Raw genomic sequence first — 23,171 nt, forward strand, 5'->3', positions numbered from 1 at the left:
AAAGGAAGATCACTTAGGAAAAAAAAAATTAAGTAAAAAATTTGTGCTTATTATTCTCCAATCCTGAATGAAATTACCAAAATACAAAACCAAAACAAAATATTTATGTAATGGAGTCATAATTAGTACAAAAATTTAAGTTTGCATCCGGAAACAAAAAACAAAAGTTTAAATAAGACCATTCAGAAAGTATACCTAAGTGACACTAAATTATCTGGAAAAATATATCTAACTTTTGAGTAAAATTTTGAGATGCGGGACCAATAATAAGTAGAATGGTTCTATTATTTTTTGTTTATTTCCCTTTTCTCTTTATAGATTGTATCAAAATAAAATTGAATCACCCACGTATGTGCCAAATTTTATCAAAAACTGTCCACCCAGCCTGAAGATATTAGTAAAAAAATAAACCGACGAATTCCGGGAAGTAAAAGTAAAATTTACAATTGTTTAACATGTTAGTTAATTCATAAAAGTTACTCGTAGTAATAAATCGTAATAAATCTTAAAAATTTATTTTAATTAAATTTAAATAAAATATTTTTGATAAAATTTCGTGATATATGTAGTGATATAACTTGATTTCCGATAATTTGTACGAACCTGTATTAAAATCACGACTTCTTCCTTGGAAATTTAATTATTATGAAACTTTTAACAAGTTTTATGCTTAAGACCATGTAGTTAATAAACTTTGAAAAGTTATATACTATTTAGAAATTTGTTATATACTCGTATTAATATAATGCATTGCATGTGCTGCTGTCACACAATATGTTAACATGACAAAACTCTAATCACGAGGAGACTTTATATATGTAGATTAATGTACCTAAAGTCTCCTCGTAAAATTTCATATATAAAACCTTTTAATCTTAATTTAACTTACAGGCCTACGGATAAACTAGTTACAGAAAGTTAGGCTTAAAGTAAGTCTTAAATAAGTTTGTACGTAAATGAATTAGGAAAATATTTGTCGAATAATATAAGCTTTAATCATCGAGTATTTTCTAAAGCAAAGCTTAATAGAAACTATGAAATAAAAATAGGTCGATTTTGTTTAACATGGCTCGTTGGTATATTATAATTCTATAATACACCAACGAATATTATAATGCTTACCAACTTTATTTTGGTAAGCTGTTTATGTATTTATTATAAAAATAGATTATTCAACGGTATAAATTCATAACTGATTGATTATTTTCTCCTATTGAACAATAATAAGAGTTCAAACTAACCAATCGATTAGTTGATGTAGTCAATAATTTGAAAAGTCTTACGTTGAATTCTCGATAAAGATCTAACAATTTTTGATTGACCATCATTTGATCTTCTTCAATAAAAATCATACATAAATTATTAGGAACCCTGTCGCTGCTTTGTCCACGCTGTATCGTTACTTGCGTTTCCCGTCTAGCCAAGGGTCAGCCCCTTGGACCCCTTTGTTTTCATTAAATTTATGCTTGTGAGAATAATAATGATAAATAAAAATTGATACATTCAATTTATAAAAATTATCAGTGTATTGTAATTTTTTTCAGGACTAACAGTTTGGTCATACAGGACCTACTAACTTATTCACCCACCGGGTTGGTCTAGTGGTGAATGCGTCTTCCCAAATCAGCTGATATGGAAGTCGAGAGTTCCAGCGTTCAAGTCCTAGTAAAGTCAGTTATTTTTACACGGATTTGAATACTAGATCGTGGATACCGGTGTTCTTTGGTGGTTGGATTTCAATTAACCACACATCTCAGGAATTGAGATTGTATAAGACTACACTTCATTTACACTCATACATATCATCCTCATTCATCCTCTGAAGTATTATCTGAACGGTAATTACCGAAGGCTAAACAGAAAAAAAAGGACTTGCTAATTAGAATGATCGAACTTAGAATACAAGACTACACCTCATATATCATTCTTTGTCATCCTCTGAAGTAATATCTTAAGGTGATTCCGTAGGCTAAATAGTAAAGGAAAGGACCGAATAATTGGTTTTTTAGGTTTCCTATCGCGGCTTCGCTAGAGAAATACCTAATCAGAATTACAAACATACATTACTATCTTATGTTACCAAATCTCGGTAGCACAAAACGATAAAAATGTAAAGAAGAGTTTGTTATTTATAACCGTTAAAATATTGAGTCAAAAAACCCGAAAATTGTTTTAGATATTTTCATCTGAAGAGTATTTGACAGCCCAAATTTAATGAATATCTCTTTTAGTTTACCAGAAATGGGACAAATCTGCAATCATTGTTCAAAATGTGTTTAACTTTCTCACCCCTTTTTCAATGTCGAATTTCTAAAAATCTATAAATTTGTTTTTAGATATTCTCTTGAAGATTACACACACCAAAAATCAAGAAAATTATAATCTGATACTGAAAAATTACATTTTTTTTGCATTTTCAGTCTTTTGAAGCAAATATCAAGCTATGCATTCTTTTTTTTTCCTTTTTCAGTTTAGCCTTCGGAACCACCGTCAGGATTACTTCAGAGGATGAATGAGGATGATATGTATGAGTGTAGTCTTGTACAGTCACAGGTCGACCATTTCTGAGATGTGTGGTTAATTGAAACCCAACCAACAAAGAACACTGGTACTCACGATATAGTATTCAAATCCGTATAAAAGCCTTTACTAGGATTTGAACCTTAGAACTCTTGACTTCGAAATCAGCTGATTTGCAAAGACGCGTTCACCTCTACACCAACCCTTCGGGTTCAGGCTGTTATTCAAATGCAGAAAAGAAGTTAAAATCTCACAATATTTATGCTCAATTAAATATTGCCATTACTATGTACTAGTGTAGACAGCTCTTTACGTAATGTCACAACCATATATGTTAAATAACCTAATATTAATGGTTGTATGCAACTTTACATAAATGAGACGTCAATCATGACATGATTCATACCAGATTTGTTGTGGAAAAAAGGAGAAAGAGATCATTTTTCATTACTTTCTTTACTTACGCCAAATATGTTACAATTTTTAAGTTAAAAGATTACAAGAAAATCGAAATACAGATAATATTCAGCTTTGGACTGTCTACATAATAATACATCAATACGCTAAGAAAACCAGCTCTGACTACTGTCTCTTTTACCTTAGGTACTTTACAAACGTTACATCTGCAAAAGATACTGTGGTAAATATTATAAACCAATAAATTAATCTACCTCTTTCTGCTGTAAAATAGTAACGTTAACAATATAAAACTTTTTTAACAGAGCCAGAGAACAGAAAATACGTAGCCATAATTACGATGTACGGTTATGAGAGCTTGACTCTCAGGATATCAGAACGGCGTAAAATTGATCGATTTGTGTTGCTGACGAAGACTGGTGAGAATCCCTTGGATTGCCAGAATTACAAAGATATCTGTATAAAACCAGAAATTTCACTCGAATTTAAAATCACAAGACTTAAACTGACATACTTTTGCTACGTCATGCGCACTAATTGCTTAGACATTTTGATTATGCTCCGTATGGTCAGCGGAAAAAGCAAAACAAGACGACCATGGACACACTGGCTTGATACCATCAAAATCGACTCCAGCAGGACAATAGCGCAGCTAAATCCTTACATGATCAACAATCGTGGAGAACATTTGCCTATGGAATCCCTAAGGGTCGAACACGACTGAATGGTTAATTATTATCATTAAGTCACAAATGAAGTTATCCATTATCAATATAATACTCGTTTTACTTCAGTTTTTTATATGGACTCTTAAGATACATGAATATTTAAACAACTGATTAAAAATCATTTCTCATGTCAGTTTTTTTTCATTTAATTTATAAATCAAAGAATATTTATATTAATATATAAAAATTACAAAGTTGTAAGAAAATGAAAAAAATTATCTGAAAACTTGCGTTAATTTGCTAGAGTAATTGAAGCAAACGCTTTGATTATTTAATTAAGAAAATAATTGCAGCTTTTCTAGTCAAGAAAAAATACAATTTTATTGATTTTCATTGTTTTATTTTTTTTCTGTAAAAATATATATATATAAATAATTCATTAATTTACGTTAAAATACTGAACATCGCCAACACATAAAACGGTTTTACAAATAGGCAATATAAAAATAATAAGTTATGAAAAATACAATAAACAAAAGGGTATATAAAATAAATTATTGTTTTTAATGGAACGGGGTAAAATTTAATCTGTATGCTAATTTACTAAGCTACGTGACGAAGTAGTAAAATATTGAATTAATATAAGAGAACGATAAAGAGATAGGGGAGGTACTATTTTGGTGTAGATTTTCCCATTTCTTCAAGAACCAATTGAACTAGAGGAGATTTTCTTTATATATTTTTTCCGCTTTTTTTTTACTACTTCCTTAACATGAAAAGTATTCTACGAAGGAACAAATACCAGTTGATGGTACTGTTTTCTTTTTTTTTAAATCATTGTTCATTTAAAATGTAATACTGAAAAATGTTCCCCTGACTAGTATTTTAAAATTTTTTTTAAAGAAAAATAAATACATTTTGAAAAAAAAATTGTGTGTATTCGCACAAATAGTTACAGGTCTGATTACATTTTCAACTATAAGGTACATTTTCAATTGTTTTCTTTAGATATTATAAATATATTTTCTGCCGTAATAAATTCAAATATGGATTAATCCATTTATTTTAACAAGGAAAATTATGTAAATTAACATTAGGAATTTCAATCATACCAGGAATCGTTGCCTTTCATTAAAAATATTATTTTTCCAACTGTTACTACAGCACAACTGTTAGTGCAGTTAAAAAACTGCAGCAAAATTTTGAGTATGGGGGTTTTTAGAAAAATCTCGCTCGACCTTTCATAATCCCATCAAGCCCTCAAAAAAAGCTGATTGATATTTCCCAAAGGATATATGTATGGATATACAATTTTATGTATGTACGTTAGCGTTATTTTATAAATATCTCAGAGCAGCCAGAACATTAAAATTTAAAATTTGGCTCAAATATTCCTATAGAGAGAAAATTAATGACATTAAATTTGAATGTAATCAGAAAATGGGGTGGGATATTTACCAATATTTTTTAAATATTTTAACTTTTTGTCGGAGCATCATAGGAACTTGAAATTCGGTGCAGTAATAGTACTATACAGTATAAGTTGTTTGTATTACTGAAATTTTAAGTCGAATAGACTGAAAGGTAGAGGTATAATCATTTTAATAGTTTTAGAGTTTTTATTGTACATTTTCAAAACGGATTATTCAAATTGCATTTTATTAAAAATTATGGAAGAATATCTGACTGCACTGATTATAAAATCTGTTAATTTTTTGGCCCAGATGCGACAAGATGTATGGGAGTAACAAAAACGTAATTGTCTTTTTTATAGGTTTTTCTTAAGATTTTTAAACCGGCTTAACGATTAAGCACCAAGCTATTTCTTTGAAAGAGTTCTTAAATGTTTTGGGCCCCCTTTAGTTTGTGAAAGGTGGTATCCGTTTCACATTTGATTAGTTTTCTTCAATATAATTAAATAGATTTCATATTAAAACACGAAATCTAATTTAAATGTTTCCTTATATAGATATCATATATGAGAAAATAATTTTAAGGATTCTGGTGCCTCATCAGAGAAAAAGAATAAAAACGAGATCAAAATTAAAAAAAAAAAACATTTTCTTAAATTTCATGTCCTTATTTTGTCTTCAGTCATGTGACTGGTTTGATGCAGCTTTCCAAGATTCCCTATCTAGTGCTAGTCGTTTCATTTCGGTATACCCCCTACATCCTACATCCTTACCAATTTGTTTTACATATTCCAAACGTTGCCTGCCTGCACAATTTTTTTCTTTCTACCTGACCCTCTAATATTAAAGCGACTATTCCAGGATGACTTAATATGTGGCCTATAAATCTGTCTCTTCTTTTAACTATATTTTTCCAAATGCTTCTTTCTTCATCAATTTGCCGCAACACCTCTTCATTTGTCATTTTATCCACCCATTTGACTTTTAACATTCTCCTATAGCACCACATTTCAAAAGCTTCTAATCTTTTCTTCTCAGCTATTCCGATCGTGCAAGTTTCACTTCCATATAAAGCGACGCTCCAAAGAAATACTTTCAAAAATCTTTTCCTGGCATTTAAATTAATTTTTGATGTAAAAAAATTATATTTTTGACTGAAAGTTCGTTTCGCCTGTGTCATTCGGCATTTTATATCACTCCTGCATCGTCCATCTTTAGTAATTCTACTTCCCAAATAACAAAGTTCTTCTACCTCCATAATCTTTTCTCTTCCTATTTTCACATTCAGTGGTCTATCTTCATTATTTCTACTACATTTCATTACTTTCGTTTTGTTCTTGTTTATTTTCATGCGGTATTTCTTGCGTAGGACTTCATCCATGCCGTTCATTGTTTCTTCTAATTCTTTTTTACTGTCAGCTAGAATTAATATATCATCAGCAAATCGTACCATCTTTATCTTTTCACCTTGTACTGTTACTCCAGATCTAAATTGTTCTTTAACATCATTAACTGCTAGTTTCACGTAAAGATTAAAAAGTAACGGGGATAGGGAACATCCTTGTCGGACTCCCTTTCTTATTATGGCTTCTTTCTTATGTCCTTTAAGTATTACTGTTGCTGTTTGGTTCCTGTAAATGACTTTAAAAATGTATAATATTATTATTATTATTATAACAGAGCCCCTCAGTAATCTGGTCAGATACAGCTAGTGCATTTAGAAGGTAACTTAATAATTATTTATTTATTTACATAGTAACAACAGGGTTATACCCTAATACAATTACTAGATGAATGATAATGAAATTTATTTATGAAAAATGAATTTTATAATAGCATGTGTAAAATTTCATGCCTGACGGGGAATCGATCCCGGGACCTACGGGTTCTCACTGTTAAAATCGATAATCAGTTTATAATTTTTTTATCGAAAATCGGGGTTTAATTAGCACTTTAATTTGATGGATTTTAAGAAACAATAATAAAAATTATGTCATTAATATTTAAAAAGTTTATAGATATTTTAAATAATAATCTTTCAAAAGTGAAGCCGGAAAAGTGAAGGGAAATTGATTGTAACACTTTGCAGATTTTTTATCTCTTACAATTCATTACATTAATTAATTAAATAAAAACTAGAATGCCTTAAAACAATGGTATACATTTTTTCCAACGACAATTTTCTTTTACATCTATCATTAAAAAGCAGTCGTTTACTTATATAAAAAAATCTCAACATTAATAATTATTATACAATATATATTATTAATTATTATATAACAAACAGCGAATGTAATATATTACGTCATTGCGATTGTCGATAATCCGCATACCCAGACACATAAATTAGCTAACCATGCTGTTTACCGTCACAAACGAATGAATATAAGAGAAGACGGTAACTAATGTAAACTGCATAATGCATTCAGTTACGCATATAGATTCCCTTCTGCATAACAGAAACATTTGGAGTTCATTCCTTTAGGATCACCTGATAGCAACAGCACACAAATATTTGAATTTTAATGAAAATTATTTAGAGTTAATATTAAATTTCAGCCGTTTATTTATTTTACATTTTGAATTATCTCGACATCTGCGATTTACGTAAATATTTAAATATAAATTTTATATTTGAAAATCAATGTTTGATTCCATATTACGATTAACAAGATAAAACATCTGAGTAAATGAAACTGAAAATCTGCAACTTCAATAAAATTTTTGCAATATATGAAGTACAGAGTGTCACAATAACTTTCAAAATTTAATCAAAGAAACATTTTTTTATAAATGGTGAATCAGGAAAAGATACAGAACATAAATCATCTCCTGGAACGTATCACCAACGCCATTATAAGCATAACTCCAAGTGTGCTGAAAAATTATGGAGTTAAGATTTCTTCAACAGTGAAGGACACGCATCAAAACGTGTTTTAAAAACAAAGGTACTGTAGTTATGTAGAGCATATTATATAAATAAAACTGTTCTGTTAATTTTTCTATGTATGGTAACTTATGTTACACCTGAAAAAAATTATATTAAAGTATGAACCTTTAACAAAAATTCAGATATTATTTATTTATTTATCAGAACTATCAAAAGCCTTTAAAAAAAGACGTCAAAACGGTTTCATATACTCGTATTTCCTGGCTTTGGCCGAGATTGATTTTTATTTCAAATGCACCACCATCGTGGATCTTCATCAAATATTAGATCATGAATACCGGTTTTTTTTTATAGTTGGGTTTCAATTAACCATACATCTCAGGAATGGTTGAACTGAGACTGTACAAGACTACACTTCATTTACATTCATACATAAAACCCTCATTCATCCTCTGAAGTAACATTTATACTTCAAATAAAATTTATATCAGCAATAACATGAAAAACAGATGCAATATCATAAATTATAAAAAAACTCAAACATTTTAAAAATTCTTATTTGGGGTCGCATGGGACCTGCTTTTTTTTAAAAATTCCTCAATTATACATTAATACTATATAAAGTTGGATTTTAAACCTAAAAATTAACTTAAAAAAAAAATTGTAGATATTTTTGAAATCACTATATATGAAGCACTATAAACTTTCAAAAATCTTTGAAAAATATTTAAGTTGAAGAAAGTTGAAGCAAAAGAACAAAAAAAACATATATTTCAATTTTAAGAGGCGGCGGTTGGTTTTGTGAAAAAATAATTCAATTATTTATGTACGCACTGTAGATAACAAATTTGTTTTATTAAGTTTTTCCTAAAATTCCTCTGAATAAAACCGAAATCAGTTTTTTGCGATATCCCCCACTCTGTAACGAATTTTGAAAAACCGTTAATACGATCAATACCTTATATATAGAAACATTTGAGCCAAATTTTATTAAAATCGATTTGGTCAATCCTGAGATATAGTGCCAAAAGCAGTACTACACACATACATATGTACGTAAGCAATACATGCATATACATGCTTTTTAGGTATATTTCATAAGAAAGCTACCTATTATAATGGGTACCATGATTCGACTTTCGGAAAATTTGGATATGTCTTCGCGTTTTACATCCCCCAGACCCCAAAACCACCGGCAGTTCAAAAGTTTATATATATACATTTATTTATACATTTCACTTCGTTGTGGATACAATAACTGCCGTAATTTTACGCCTATCACTTTCAAATTGATGCAGAAAATATAACAACCCAAAATCTCGGTTGAGTTCGTTAATGGGCAAAATCGGACCATGGGGGTGAAAATGGGGAGGACTTTTTCGAAAAAAACAAAATATCGCTATAAATTTCTTATTAAATAAAATATTAAATTCATTTAAAGCTCTTACTTTGGATAAAACTTATATAAGTAAATTTTTTTGCTATCGCCAACCATTGGGTTGAAAAAAATGGGGTTTCGAAGACTAAAATATCATACCTCCCTTAATAGATACAGTACCGAATCAGTTTAAAGTGGTGGTTAGACCTCTAAACATTACCTAAAACTTTTGTCTGAAACAATTTTTGATATGACCAACCCTTACGCAAGGGATGATCAAAATTTTGCTGAAATAGTAAGAAGATTGAGCTTGTCGTATGCTAAACATGTGAAACTTTTTTCATGTAAACCATTGTCGAATTGAGTAAATTGGAATTTTTCTTAAATTTAAGGTGGAAATTCTTTTTATCCTGTATTTTTTGTTGTTGTTCAACCTCCGGGACTACCGTTAGGTATTGCTTCAGAGGATGAGATGAATGATTTGTACCGTGTGTAAAAATGCCATGCCTGACCGGGATTCGAACCCGGAACCTCCGAATGAAAGGCCGAGGCGCTACCACTCGTGCCACGGAGACCGGCACTGTATTTTATCCACTCAACACCGGTGAAATCTACCTCCGCCTTCCGGCGTGCTGAAAGGGATTTTTTTTTAGTTTGAGCCTAAAATGTAAAGATTTGTATAAAGCTCAATACTAAATTTTTTCTATTATAACCATAATTTTAGTTATATTTGCCGGGAAAGTAAAAATTCCTTTTATTTAATATTATATAATGAAGGAAAATATTTTATTTTCTCTTTTATTTAACTAAAAATTTCAGTTCAAATGAAAGCTAGAAATTTAATTTTTTTAAAAATAAAATAATTTAAAAATTAAAAAGTATAAGGCATTTAAATCACTAAATGTCTCATAATTGAATCAAATTTCCTGTCTAATAAAATTAAGAATTTAATTACTGCTTATAGTTCTGTATACATGGTTAAAAAGTCAACAATTTATATTAAATTAAAATAAATAAAACAATTTAATTAATTAAATTTAGTCTGTTATAGATAAAAGCAAACAAAAATTAATATTGCGATTTAAAGATAAACATTACAACTGAATCTGACTTCCGAATAATTTGAAGATGAATAACAATATCCAATTTGCATTTTAATACTATATTCATTTATCAATTTCAATTTAATACATGAGAAATTTAAACAACGATAATATATATATATATATATATATATATATATATATATATGTATTATTCGGTAAATTAAATAAAGATTTATCCCAGTGTGTATTTGAGTTATGGGTTTTGTAACCAAGAGAATCACGTTTATGTACATTTCATTTTTTTATTTCTATAATTTTTTATTATTTATTTAAAATAATATTTCGGAATTGAGCACAATTACCTTTTATTTATAATAAATAATTTTATTTGGATCAGAATAAAATTATACATTATAAAAATTATTTAAGGAATGGCTAAATACATTACTATACGGATTAAAAGAAATTGATCCCGCATTTTTTTCAAAGAATCAAGAGAAAAATTAAGAACGATTTTTACTAACAAAAGAGGAAAAATAATAAAAATAAATTAAGTTTATAAAGTATTACATGACTTTCCCGGCTAAACAGGTTAAGTACAACTTGTTAAAAGTTATACTTGCATAAAATAAACTACAAATTTTATGAAAATAATGAAAAAATTGCTTCTCAATTTGGGTCTAGAACATAATATTTTAATTTTAATAGCCGTTTAGGTGATAAAAAATACAAAAACAATTTTTTTAATAATAAAAATAAAGAGTTAGAACCAAACAACTAAAAACAGAATTTATATATATATATATATATATATATATATATATATATATATATATATATATAGGTTTTAAGAGATTGGGAATAAATTTTGAAAAAAAATTTTCTAAAAATATTCATATGTAGTTAAAGCTTGACAAATCTGTTTAAGTAAAGTTTTCCTAAATCTCACACTTCCTTTTAATAAAGGCTGAAATAATATTTTTAAAAAAATCTCTAGGTACAATTCAAAAAAATTATAGACATTTCTTGATAGCTCTATATATAAAATTGAAAACGGCGTTACCAGAAGAGTTTCCATTATTACATAATTTTTTTTTTGAAATCAGACCGTTAGGTAATGTGTAAGACCTTAACATATACAGAAAAATAAATATCATATAATAAAATAAAAAAATATAATTATTTAAATAAAAAAATGTAACCGAGATCAAGACCATGAACTGAGTATGATGCAGGTATATAAAATTTATAATATTCCCACTGTCCCTACCAATGTTGTATAATATATACGAGTATATTACTTATACTGGATCTGAAAGGTTTAAAACGAAATACCTGGTATTTTTTATCGTTTGATGAGTTTGTTATCAGTGTTACATATATTGCGCTGAAACTCCTATTTCCTACCCTAAAGAAGAGCACGTTAGATCATCTAACGTGACGAATACATATGGAATATCAGAATTCTCACTCTCTTATTTTTGTCAATTTTCAGACCGATTTTTAGTCTCAAAAATTTTTCAACGTTTTGGTACCACTATGAATAGCAGCTGCGTCGATTGGAACAAGATTTATTTCAATCGGATTAATAAAAAAAAAATTATGCGCGAACATAAAAGGCCGGACGGCGCAAATTTTGTTTCGTTTTATCAATTTTCTGACCACTTTTTTGTGTCTAAAGAAAATTCTTCTTCAACATCATGATACTACCGCAAAAAGCAGCTGCGTCAAATGCAGATAAACAGCTGCATTGATTACAGCAAGATTTATTTCAATCGGTGTAATAGGAAAAAACTAATGCGTGAACATAAAAAAAATATATATATATACGGGACGAATACATAACCTCATTTTTTGAATTCGGTTAAAAATAAATAACCAATCTCCGTGCGGAATGGTCCCGTCACGGCCTTTCATCTGAAAGTCCAGGTTTTGAATCCTGGTCGGGCATGGCATATCATACGCTACAAATTTTCATTTTCACCACATACAAGTTTCTTCGTAAACTTCTATTGTTAGTTAATTAATCAATCAAAAAAAAAAAAAAAAAAATATATATATATATATATAAATGTAAAGTCGAATAGAATTCGATTAAAATTATCTATTCTAATAAGAATAAGCATGTCTGTCAATTGAAGCATTACGTCTGACTTGATGACTTTCGCTAGATTGTTCTATCTTGATCCGAATATGTTATAGGGAAATGAAATATTTGAAAATGTGCTCAGGCCACATAAAGACGGAAAATTCTAAATTCAAAAACTACATACTCGTTCAGCAAGTAGAACGCTGATTATCCGAATGAAATTTGCAAGGCTGAACACGAATAACTGGAAAATTAAAAAAGGTTTACCGTAATTACTGGACTTCTCATTCTAATGTTTAATGGATATACGCTTAATGAAAATACGAAAATATAAAGAAATTAATTTATTTCAATAAAAGCATAAAGTTACTTACTACATATCTATAACACAATAAAAAACAGATACCGTTTTTCGTTAAAAAAATGTTAATAAATAAAAATTTGCTAATAAAATAATCAGAATTTTCAAACATAACCCGAAAGAATTTTAAATTTTCTGTAGTACTTATTCATAAAAAATGTTATTTAAAAGACTTATATAAACGTATTGAAAAGAAATTTAGTAATGTTACTGTACGTTATACAAATATCATTTCTTCAAAATTATAAAACATCAAAAAAATTATTGTATGTTTTGTTTTGATCCAACTATATATCTACAAATAAAAAACAAATATTCCATTATAGTTCAATTAATCAGAAGTTCAGTCTTTTCAGAAGTTAATTTTTTCATTATGCCAAAGCTGACATATGTTTTTTGTTATACAAATTGTATAAAAGTCAACTGAAAAACTCATCGATAAGAATATTTTCCTGTTAAAACAAAGCTTTTTTGAATAGTATTTTAGATTTTTTAACTTATATATTAATTTTTGTTTGGATGTAAGCACTCCGGATATTTGAGCCTCCGGAAAATCGGCGTCCCACTACATATATATATATACACGTAATATTTCTCTCAGTTATGAAATTATGTCTATTTCATTAATTTCAAATGTTTTGGTATCATTATCAAACGATTCACTTAATTATGGAACAAAAATAATCCTAACTGTCAATATGCTAAATGTGCATTTATTTTAATTAAGCAATTGTGTCATGTAAAAGCTTTAATATATTTTTTTTTTAAACTTTCGTAGGGTTTTTATATAAAAAAATCACGCTACATGAAATAAAAAGAACAGTGAAGTGCTTTCTTACGGTTTCCTTACATATCCGAATGATGAAAAATATCTCTTGCCCGCTTTCTTGTGACAGTCAACGAAAGCATATTAAGGTCCTCTCGAATATCAACTATTGTGTGTGTTTCGCGAAAAAATAATTCTGTTGTCTGTTTTGATAAATGAAATATTGTTATTCTTTAAAGAATATTTAATTAAATTATTTATTTAAATAAATTTAAGTCCCGATCTGTCAAGCTACTTTGCATTTGGGTTAAAATGGAGTAACAGTGAAATCTACTACTTTTCTTTAATTTCACGGTAACAACTGAAGATATATCATCATGAATTTTAGCGTGTGTAATCTTCATGTGAATATACAAAAAGTATTTTTTTGATTTTTTGGAATTCCGTGTTTAAAGGATTAAAGGGATTATGATTTTATTTTTTAATCCAACTATTTTTGTTAAATTCTCGGTAAGAAATGAAGATATCAATTTGATTTTTGGTATGTGTAATTTTTATGTAAATATTTAAAAACAATTTCTATATATTTCGAAATTAGACCGTGACAGGTGTTGAAGAAAGGTAAAAAAACATTTTGAACAATGACCGCACATTTTTCCTATTACCAACTTTATTAAACAGACTCGATTTGGGCTTCAAAATACTTTTCATATAGATATTTAAAAATCATTTTTGGATTTTTTGAATTGAATTTATAAAGGGATGTGACGGGTACGCCTCGGCGGCTCAACCAACACAACTATACCATTATTATTTTATGTGCCACGTGACTGGCTGCACCTGCCTAAGTTTACTTGACTAAAAACCATTAAAATAAATTGACCACGATGGAAAACACAAGTAACCACATAGCGTGGGCTCTTAAATCCGCAAATGACATTTTAAGAAATTAAAAAATTCTTTGCTTTCACAGAAAAATATTTTTATCGATCTTTATTTTTACTGAGTTATGTAAATTTTTGTTTTAAATTTACTCGAAAGTTAACTGTGTTAAATTCATTTCTTCCTTACGTAAAATATGGCTTAAATTCCTTTTTTACAAGTTTTAAGGAACACGTTGATTAGATAGCAAAGATATAAAAATATTTAATAAATATATTTACAGATCTTATCTATACTATTACATAAAGAGGAAAGAGTTGTTTTGTTCGGGATAAAAAAACTACCCGATCAATTTCAACCAAATTTTTACCAATGTTTCTTGGCATAAATGAGAAGGTTTTTATATATATTTCATCTAGAAAAATCTAGTAAAAACATTAAAAACAACAATAAAAAAACACGTTAAAAAGATAATGCTTTACTGCCTTCATACATAGTATGTTGACTCTGCGCTAGGCAGCGGATATGTTACGTTCAAACAATAACGTTTTACGTAGTATATTTGCTCTCGGCTAGATGGCGAACATGTTTTTTATCTTTTTCTGTTAAGCCTCCTGAACCACCGTAAGGTTTATTATTTCAGAGGATAAATGAGAATGATATGTATAAATGTAAAGGAAGTGTAGTCTTGTACAATCTCAGGTCTATCATTTCTAAGATGTGTGGTTAATTGAAAGCTAAACACCAAAGAACACTAGTATCCACGACCTAGGATATAAATTCGTATAAAGTAACTGAATTTACAAGGCAGTTACTTTTATACGGATAGACATGTTGCGCTAAATTAAATCTACGTAATCAGGAGAGAGTAACCTACCGATAATTGTTAATTATTCGATATCAAACAATTTTAATTCGTTTCTTTTATATACGCGTATAAGTTTGGTTAATGCAGTTTATTCGATTTCTCAGGTAATATGACATACTGGTTCTGTGATAGGCGATAAATATCTGATTATTCAAATTTATTTATTTATTTATCCATCTATTTTGGCGGTATTTGTTGAGCGATAAATATTTGTGAATTAAATTTATAATATTAAATAAATAAAAATAATAGTAAGTTAATAAAAATAAAAATATAAAATATAAACAAAAATAATCTATGCTTAGAAATTAAATTAAATAATGTGTAAATTAATTGACAATGGACTGTTTCTAGCGGGAGAGAGCGTAAAGGAAAGATTTATTTTAACGTGGAAGGAACCGTGTGCAGCCGCCCATCGCACCACCATTGGCCCGCTCTGTACCAATAGCAGCTAAAATAAAAATATGAGTACATAAAACAAACAAACCCATGCACCATCATTTTTTTAAAGACTGACGGTAAATTTTCAAAGTCATTAGTATTGATTTACGATCAGACTGTTTTTCTCATGAACAATTATAAGTTGCAAAACTGGTAATTTATGAAATTCAATACATTCTGCTACCAAACAATTAAAACGGCACAAAAAAATATCATATACCCGAAAGTTCTATCAATTTAATCATTTATGTTTATATAATTTTCTTTCTTTATTTATTTTCACTTCTAGAATTTGTCCTGGAATTTTATCCGTTTCTTGTATAAATAAATGTAGAGCGCATTTTTAAATGTTCTCATTTTACCGGGAATATTTCAATACACAGAACAAAATTTTATTTATCGTTAAGTAATTTGAAAATACACACGCATGCGCACGAAAACAAGTAGGTAGTAAGCAACAAGGAAATTGTTGTTTAAAATAGATAATTTAAAAACTTTTCCGAATTTATTCAATGAAATTGATTTATAATAAATCCTAAACAATTTTTATTAACTTTTGGATTAATTTTATTTTTTTCAGACATATAACGATGTATTCCCTCATGGTGCAGAAATACAACTGAGATGTAGAGAACCTCTTGGATTGTACAAACTACTTGGGGAATCGAGACTTCAATGTAACAATGGAGGATGGAGCAATAGAATTCCATCTTGTATACCTACAACAGTACTAACTAATTATACAGGTAATGAATAATTGAAATTTAACCAACATACATTATAATTTGTTTGTGAAATTAATTAAATCAATTATTAACAATATAACATCTATTTATCTAACTAATTGATCATTAATCTTAATTTTAATTTATCCATTAATTTACATTCTAAATAAATAATTTAAAGGTAATTATACATTATTATTATTATTATTGAATCCTAAAAGTAATTCTGTATGCAAAATCCAATGAATATTACATATATTTCAAGATAATTTGTTTCAAAAAGGATTAAAGAAAAATTTATAGTTTATTAAGTTTAAAAAAGTAAATATATAATTTTTTTATTTGAAAATTCTACAGACTCATTACAACAGGGAATATTAATATTTTTTTTTGTTACGTTATAAATTATGAATAATTCTAAATTTTATTTCTTACGAAGATAAAGCTAAAAATAGATCATCTATTGGTCATATTTTTACAAAATATTTATATATATATATTTTTTTAAATATGACCGATAGATAATCTATTTTTACATTTTCTGATAAAGTTGCAAAATTGTATGTATTACGGGAAATTTCAATCAAAAAAAATTTTAAGTATAAAGTTTTTTTTGCAAATATTGACAGTTTACGTCATTGGACGGTTTATATTGACGGTTATTTTAAGTCAATTACAAAAAAAAACCATCAAAAAACATTATAGAAATTTCTGAAAGATGTATGTATGTACCATGTTGGACTATATTTTGATTAATATCTTCGGACTGGTTCAACATACACTCTCCGAAAATACAAGAAAAAAGAAATTCTAAATATAAGGCAGTGATGGCATTAATTTTTTGGGGAAAGGAAAGTTTTCCACTGTCACTTTCAGTTAACGACCCATCCAACGTTTGCAAAGGGAGGAAAATGATGGTTGTCTCTAAGTCCTTCGTGGCCTTCCATAATGAGTAATCATCAGTTTGCAAAAGGCAGAGATTCTAAAGGAAGTTCCTAAACGTCTAGTTTTAATAAACCTCAGCAGCAGCCGTTTTAAGCTACGAGCAGTCTTCTTCAAAGTTGCCTTATCCTCAGGCCTTCGGTAATATTACCATCGCCTTCTAAGTCTCCTCTTGGTAGAAATAAGATCTAAAACCTCCCTTGGGGTAGGTCCTTCCTCCCTGTCCACCATTTCTATCTTTTGGTGTCGACCGTCAAGCTGACTCCTACAGAATTGCGGTCAAGAAATGCGTCGAATTATCTATAACAGATCTACTTTTCAAACGAACTGGCACGCTTAGCTTGTCATCAGCCCAGCTCGGATAAGAGTCCAAGACGGTCCTGCTATTATGTAGAACAAACGGTTTGTTCTTTTTTAACTTTACCATGTTAACGGTAAGAAGTATGGCTGAATGATCAGACATCGAATCAAGCTATTCCTAACCTTAGTATACACCAGCGAAATATCTGAAGTGACAAAATCGTTTAATAAGTCTATAAGTTTGGGACCTTCATGGGAACCAATACGTGGGTTGCATTCCAGAGATGATAATCAGGCACATATTAGTAATGTATTCCTTAATGTACCCCCCCCCCCCACTCGAATAGTGATGAGCCCTAGTGCCCGAGAGAGGATCATTCCAATCACTACTTACGATAAAACTTGTACCTCCATGGGCCCTATTGTAGACCCCCATGGGCCCTACTAACTGCGGCGTTAGTATTTTAAATCAAGTATCCTCAGAGAAATAAATAGTTACGATTAGTTAAGGGCGTTTCGGAAATTTATGCAGCATCCAATGATTTGGTAAACACCAATGCTTCTAGTTCCTGTCATCAACAAGCGAGGCCATTTATATTCAGATAATCGATGAATCTAGCCATCAATGGGGTTTGGTAACCACCGTGGTGAGTAGATTTACCAGGTTATTTGTTGTACAAGGAACACTATATTAGTTGTTAGCTTTTCCAGTTTTTTCTCAGCAGCGACGCAGGCATATGTTCTGTTCTGACGAGTGTTAGACTGGTTGTTGAGATTCCTAACTGTTTCTTGGCCGTAGAGAAGTTTGCGTTGCTCAAATCTAACGTGACTCGTTTCCCCCGATTTCGTAGTAGATAAGCAAACTTCATAACATGCTGTGTCCTTTGCCTCTGATTCTCTCCAACTTATCTTTGTGTACTCTGCACCCTTTGTAGTTGGTAGAGTGATCAGATTGACAAAGCGTTCATGTCGTTGAGGTATTTCTGTCCTGTCTAGGACAATCTGCAGTTCTATGGGCTTGTGCAAACTTAACACAGCGATAAGGCCGCATGCAATTATTTTTCATTTTTTCATACTGCTGGCATCTCATGGAGTGGACCAAACCGGGATGTTTCCTTGATGATTTCGAATAACCAAAAACACCACAAATGGCAATATAATTTAGGTTAAATATCACTTTTTTATTTTAATTCGGTTTCAAATTGCCAAAGAACATTAACAACGCTTCTTTCGGCACCCTGGAGTAGAAGAATTCCAAAACCTCAAGACGATCAAATGTAGAAAAAGGGGACATTCAATATTACTTCTAAACAATTGTAATCTCATATCTGTAAATCCGTTCTCCAAATATGAAATTTCGCACAAATATTTGTCTAAGTACCTTAGCTTTGGCCTAATTTTCAACCAAGGGGGCATCACGATACCCATATTTTTTTTATTTGAGCTTACCTAATGAAGTAAATAATTACTCAATAATTAAAATGTTAACCATTATATAACAAGTGGGCTGAATGGGACTCGTAATTAAAGTATCAATTATTTTCTAAACTTTAATTCTCAAGATTAAAAATAAAATCAAACCATATCTAGTATCAATGTATACGATATGGGAATATTTAAAAAAAGGGATCACATACCACCTAACTTAAGAACTGAATATTTTTTAATTTTGATAAATTATCTGTTTATCTAGTTGTTGCTGTTATTATAAAAATGTTACAGGAGATATAGCTGTTGTCAAGTAGGAAGTCAAATGGACCCAAATGGTCTTTTTTATCTGAAGTGTTGATTCTTTTAATAATTACACTAAATACAGACAATTTCAAGATAAAAACGCGTTTTTTGTCAAGTGGATCAGATGCAACCTAAGATATTCGACTAAGAAGTTCGTTTTTTTCCTAGTTAACGTTTTGTCGACTTTTAATATATCCACTGGAAAAGCTAAAAGTTAGCTACATTATTCACAAATTAAAAACCAATTTACAAGTATTAATTTAATGTAGTTTTAAGAAACCAAAGAAAAACAAAGTAAGCGAAATATATGAAAAAGGTAATATTTCGAAATAGGTAGTTGAGATTGGCCAAGTAAATTACACAGGCACACATTTTCACGTAGTTCATCTCTGTTAAATTAAAAAAAATCTCTACTAAGTTCGGTTGGAAGTTAAATAATAATAATTTTCTCGTTAAAAAATATTTAACGATGCTGATTTCATAATCCATTGCAACGATTGTCCTAATTCAGAAAACTTTGAGAATAATGAAAATATATGAACCTACATGACAATCAAAGCATTGCTACCATTTCCCAGGTACATTTGCCATGACACGACGTAAATTGTCCCGGATAATATTCGCAAATCTCCTTTTAAAGCAAACTGGATTTTTTAAGGCTATTAATGTCAGGGAGAATATGAGTGAAAACGTAAACTTTCAAATATCTCCATACAAAAAAGCTCTGTGCAGTAAGGTCCGGTGTGTTGGAGGACCTTAAAACTGTCAACAAACCGAAAAAAAGTCATCTGGAGAATGCAACACGTAGAGTGTTCATTGAGAGTCGTCCCGTATAGGCTGTGGCAGCATCACTGAAATGACGCTGTTGCCACATTCCTATTGTATAGAGGTTACAAACATGGGGTTATAACTTTGACTGTCACAGAGACACCGTTATCACCCTCAAAAAATAGGCCCAACAATTCTAAGTGTTGAAATGGCACACAACACAACAACCTTAGGAATTCATAATGGCCAGTAGTAAAATGGACGTAGATTTGTAGAGGCTCAACATCGACAGTTTTATTTGTTAACAACTGCGTTGAGCAAGAATATTGCTTCGTCACTCATGATGAAGCATCTCTTGAAGTTATCGTATTTATTATACATCGTCACCATTTGTTGGCAATAACGGACATCCAATGCTTTGAAAACACTATTTAATTATTGAAATATTTACAGTTTATAGGGTGAAAATCCAATCAAGGTGTAAAACTCACCGCATATATAATACACACAAAACAGACGCTGCTGTATTGACCAATGTTCTATTGTTAACGAATTTCAACCACTAATACTGAACCCTTCCATAACCCACATGTTTTTGTAATTCAAAATGGCTTACGTAAAATGGCGCAGGCTGTAAAGTATATATACTCGTCATATTGTTTCCTTTTTTTGTGAGATCACCATTTTCTCAAGCCGACATGAGCAGGGACGTAATTAAAAATGTTAATATGGAAAGAGTAGGATTGTAACAAATCATCTTAAAGGTAATTGAGGAAAAAAATAAGGTAAAAAATTTCGGGATACGAAAATTCTAACCAAATTGTGGCTATTTAATATTTTTCACAGCTAGTTTTATAGCGGCCAACAGTATATCGCAAGTAGTGGTCTCATACCGAAAAATAAATTACTTTTTGTAGTAGGGAAACTGTGCTAAATTTTATAGACGGATATTTAATGATTTTGTAAAACAAGACTTTCTCAACTAACGCTCACGTTAATACATTGTCATTAATACGTAGCGTGCATAAAACTACTTTAAAATAGCTATTAAGAAAAATTAGCTGTCAAATTTAATTAAGATAGCTTAATTTTTTCTCTAAATAATATTTGATTAGCTAAGTTATTTTAAACAATATTCCGTTTAGTGATTCCAAATGACTAAACTTCCTCACTTCTTTACCTCATACTACATCACATTTTAAATGATAACCTTTTTCAAATCCTATTGATTGGATGATCTCGTTCATCATATTCATGTAGTAATTTTGTCGATGGAATGTTTTAATAATGTGAATAGGTTATGATGTAAAAGTCTTGATAACTAATTACTTAATTAGATATAATAAGTTTGTATCGAAAAATTGTTTTCATTTATCACTACCGTGTAAGTGCATACTAAGAAAGGATTATTGGAAATTCCGTCTTTAAACGGGCAAAATGGAATAAAAATAATATTTAATTATTTTTTTAATTTCTTGGTAAAAAACGAAGATATGAAAGTGATTTTGGTGCAATTTTCATGAAAATATCTAAAATTCAATTTTAAGAAATCTGGAACAATCAATTAAAAAGGTGTATGTGTGCGTGCGCGTGTGTGTGTGTGTGTTTGTGTGTGCGCGCGCGCAGGATTAATTTTGAAGGGTTTTATATATATTAGAACCCATTGTATTACTGACTTAAGTAAAAAATAATATTAAACTACCAACGTTATTAAAAATAAATGCTCGTATATAATTAATTATTCTGTTGAATTATTCAAATAAAACCATTAAAGAAATAAGCATACACAGAGTACATATATATATATATATATCTCATGAATTATTTTTAGCGCTATATGTGTGTGTTTACATAAAAGAAGAGAAAGAATGGGAAACAAAAGAACTCATTAAGAAAATAATAAATATGCAAATAAATTCAATAGAATTAAAACTGAGAGTATTTAATTTAAATAAATTTTGAAACGAAAATGTTAATATAATGGTATATCTAGCTTTAGTAAAAAGCAAAAAAAGACATTAAATACGTACTTCTTATTCGAATAAAACATAGATATTTAAACAGATAGTACAAAACTCTCACTTACTCTCTTTCTCTATCTATTGAAAGCGCATTCTCGCACACATATCTAATTATTATTACTCGTAAATCATTAAGTTTATTCTTCCTAGAGAGAGAGTGAGAGAGAAAGAGAGGAGACTTTCCGTTTTCCTACACTAAATTAGAATTAAACCATGATTTGTATAATATATCGATCACAAAGGGTCGTTAAAAATACAAGTATATATATCAACATAAACAGCCAAACACGCACAAGCGCGCCTTTATATAAGCATACACATCTACAAATTATTATTATTTGTATTTTATATCTACACACTCGTATATAAAACTGAAGTTTGTTTGTTTGTTTGTCTCGTATGCGTTCCTATACCATCCGATTGCGATGAAACTTTGGTGAGTTGTGCGCAGGTTCGAGAAGGTTTCTGAATTAGTTTCAGAAACCTTCTGACCCCCGCTAAGTGACGCTGGGGTCGAGATAGTTCGAAAAATTATACTTATGGTCCGATTTGGGTCATATTCAGAATATATATTAGATACCTGAAAAGAAACATTTTTGCTAAAACTGTACCCACTAGGTGGCGCCGGTGTCGAGATATTTACGAAACAAACAAATAAATATATTTATAATCAGACTTTTTTCTTTTATATATATAAAAACCCATGTTCGTATGTGTGTTCGCTAAAGACTATAAAACTACTGGACCGATTTACCTGCGGGTTTTTGAAAAATGTTCCTGGTTGTCCGGAGAAGGATTAAAGAAATCCTCGAAGGATTAAAGAATTATTGAACTCCTCGATCTGACCAGTAGAAAGATGAAGTCTTGGATGCTTGGATATGTAAATGAAGAAGCCCACTTTTGGAGACTGCCAGATGTGGCCAGTGTCTACACGGCAGAACTC

The 23,171-nt window shown here is 29.7% G+C and overlaps 1 protein-coding gene across 1 annotated transcript in view; it reads left to right on the forward strand.

Annotated features, from left to right (window-relative positions):
* LOC142329143 (locomotion-related protein Hikaru genki-like) overlaps positions 1-23,171 on the forward strand; it is a 705,478-nt gene that overhangs the window by 404,043 nt on the left and 278,264 nt on the right. Inside the window, exon 4 of the mRNA XM_075373481.1 lies at positions 16,319-16,484. Within this exon, the coding sequence (XP_075229596.1) occupies positions 16,319-16,484 (166 nt within the window). The remainder of the gene's footprint in view (positions 1-16,318; positions 16,485-23,171) is intronic.

Source organism: Lycorma delicatula, chromosome 8 (assembly GCF_047948215.1).
Source record: "Lycorma delicatula isolate Av1 chromosome 8, ASM4794821v1, whole genome shotgun sequence".
Classification (NCBI taxonomy): domain Eukaryota; kingdom Metazoa; phylum Arthropoda; class Insecta; order Hemiptera; family Fulgoridae; genus Lycorma; species Lycorma delicatula.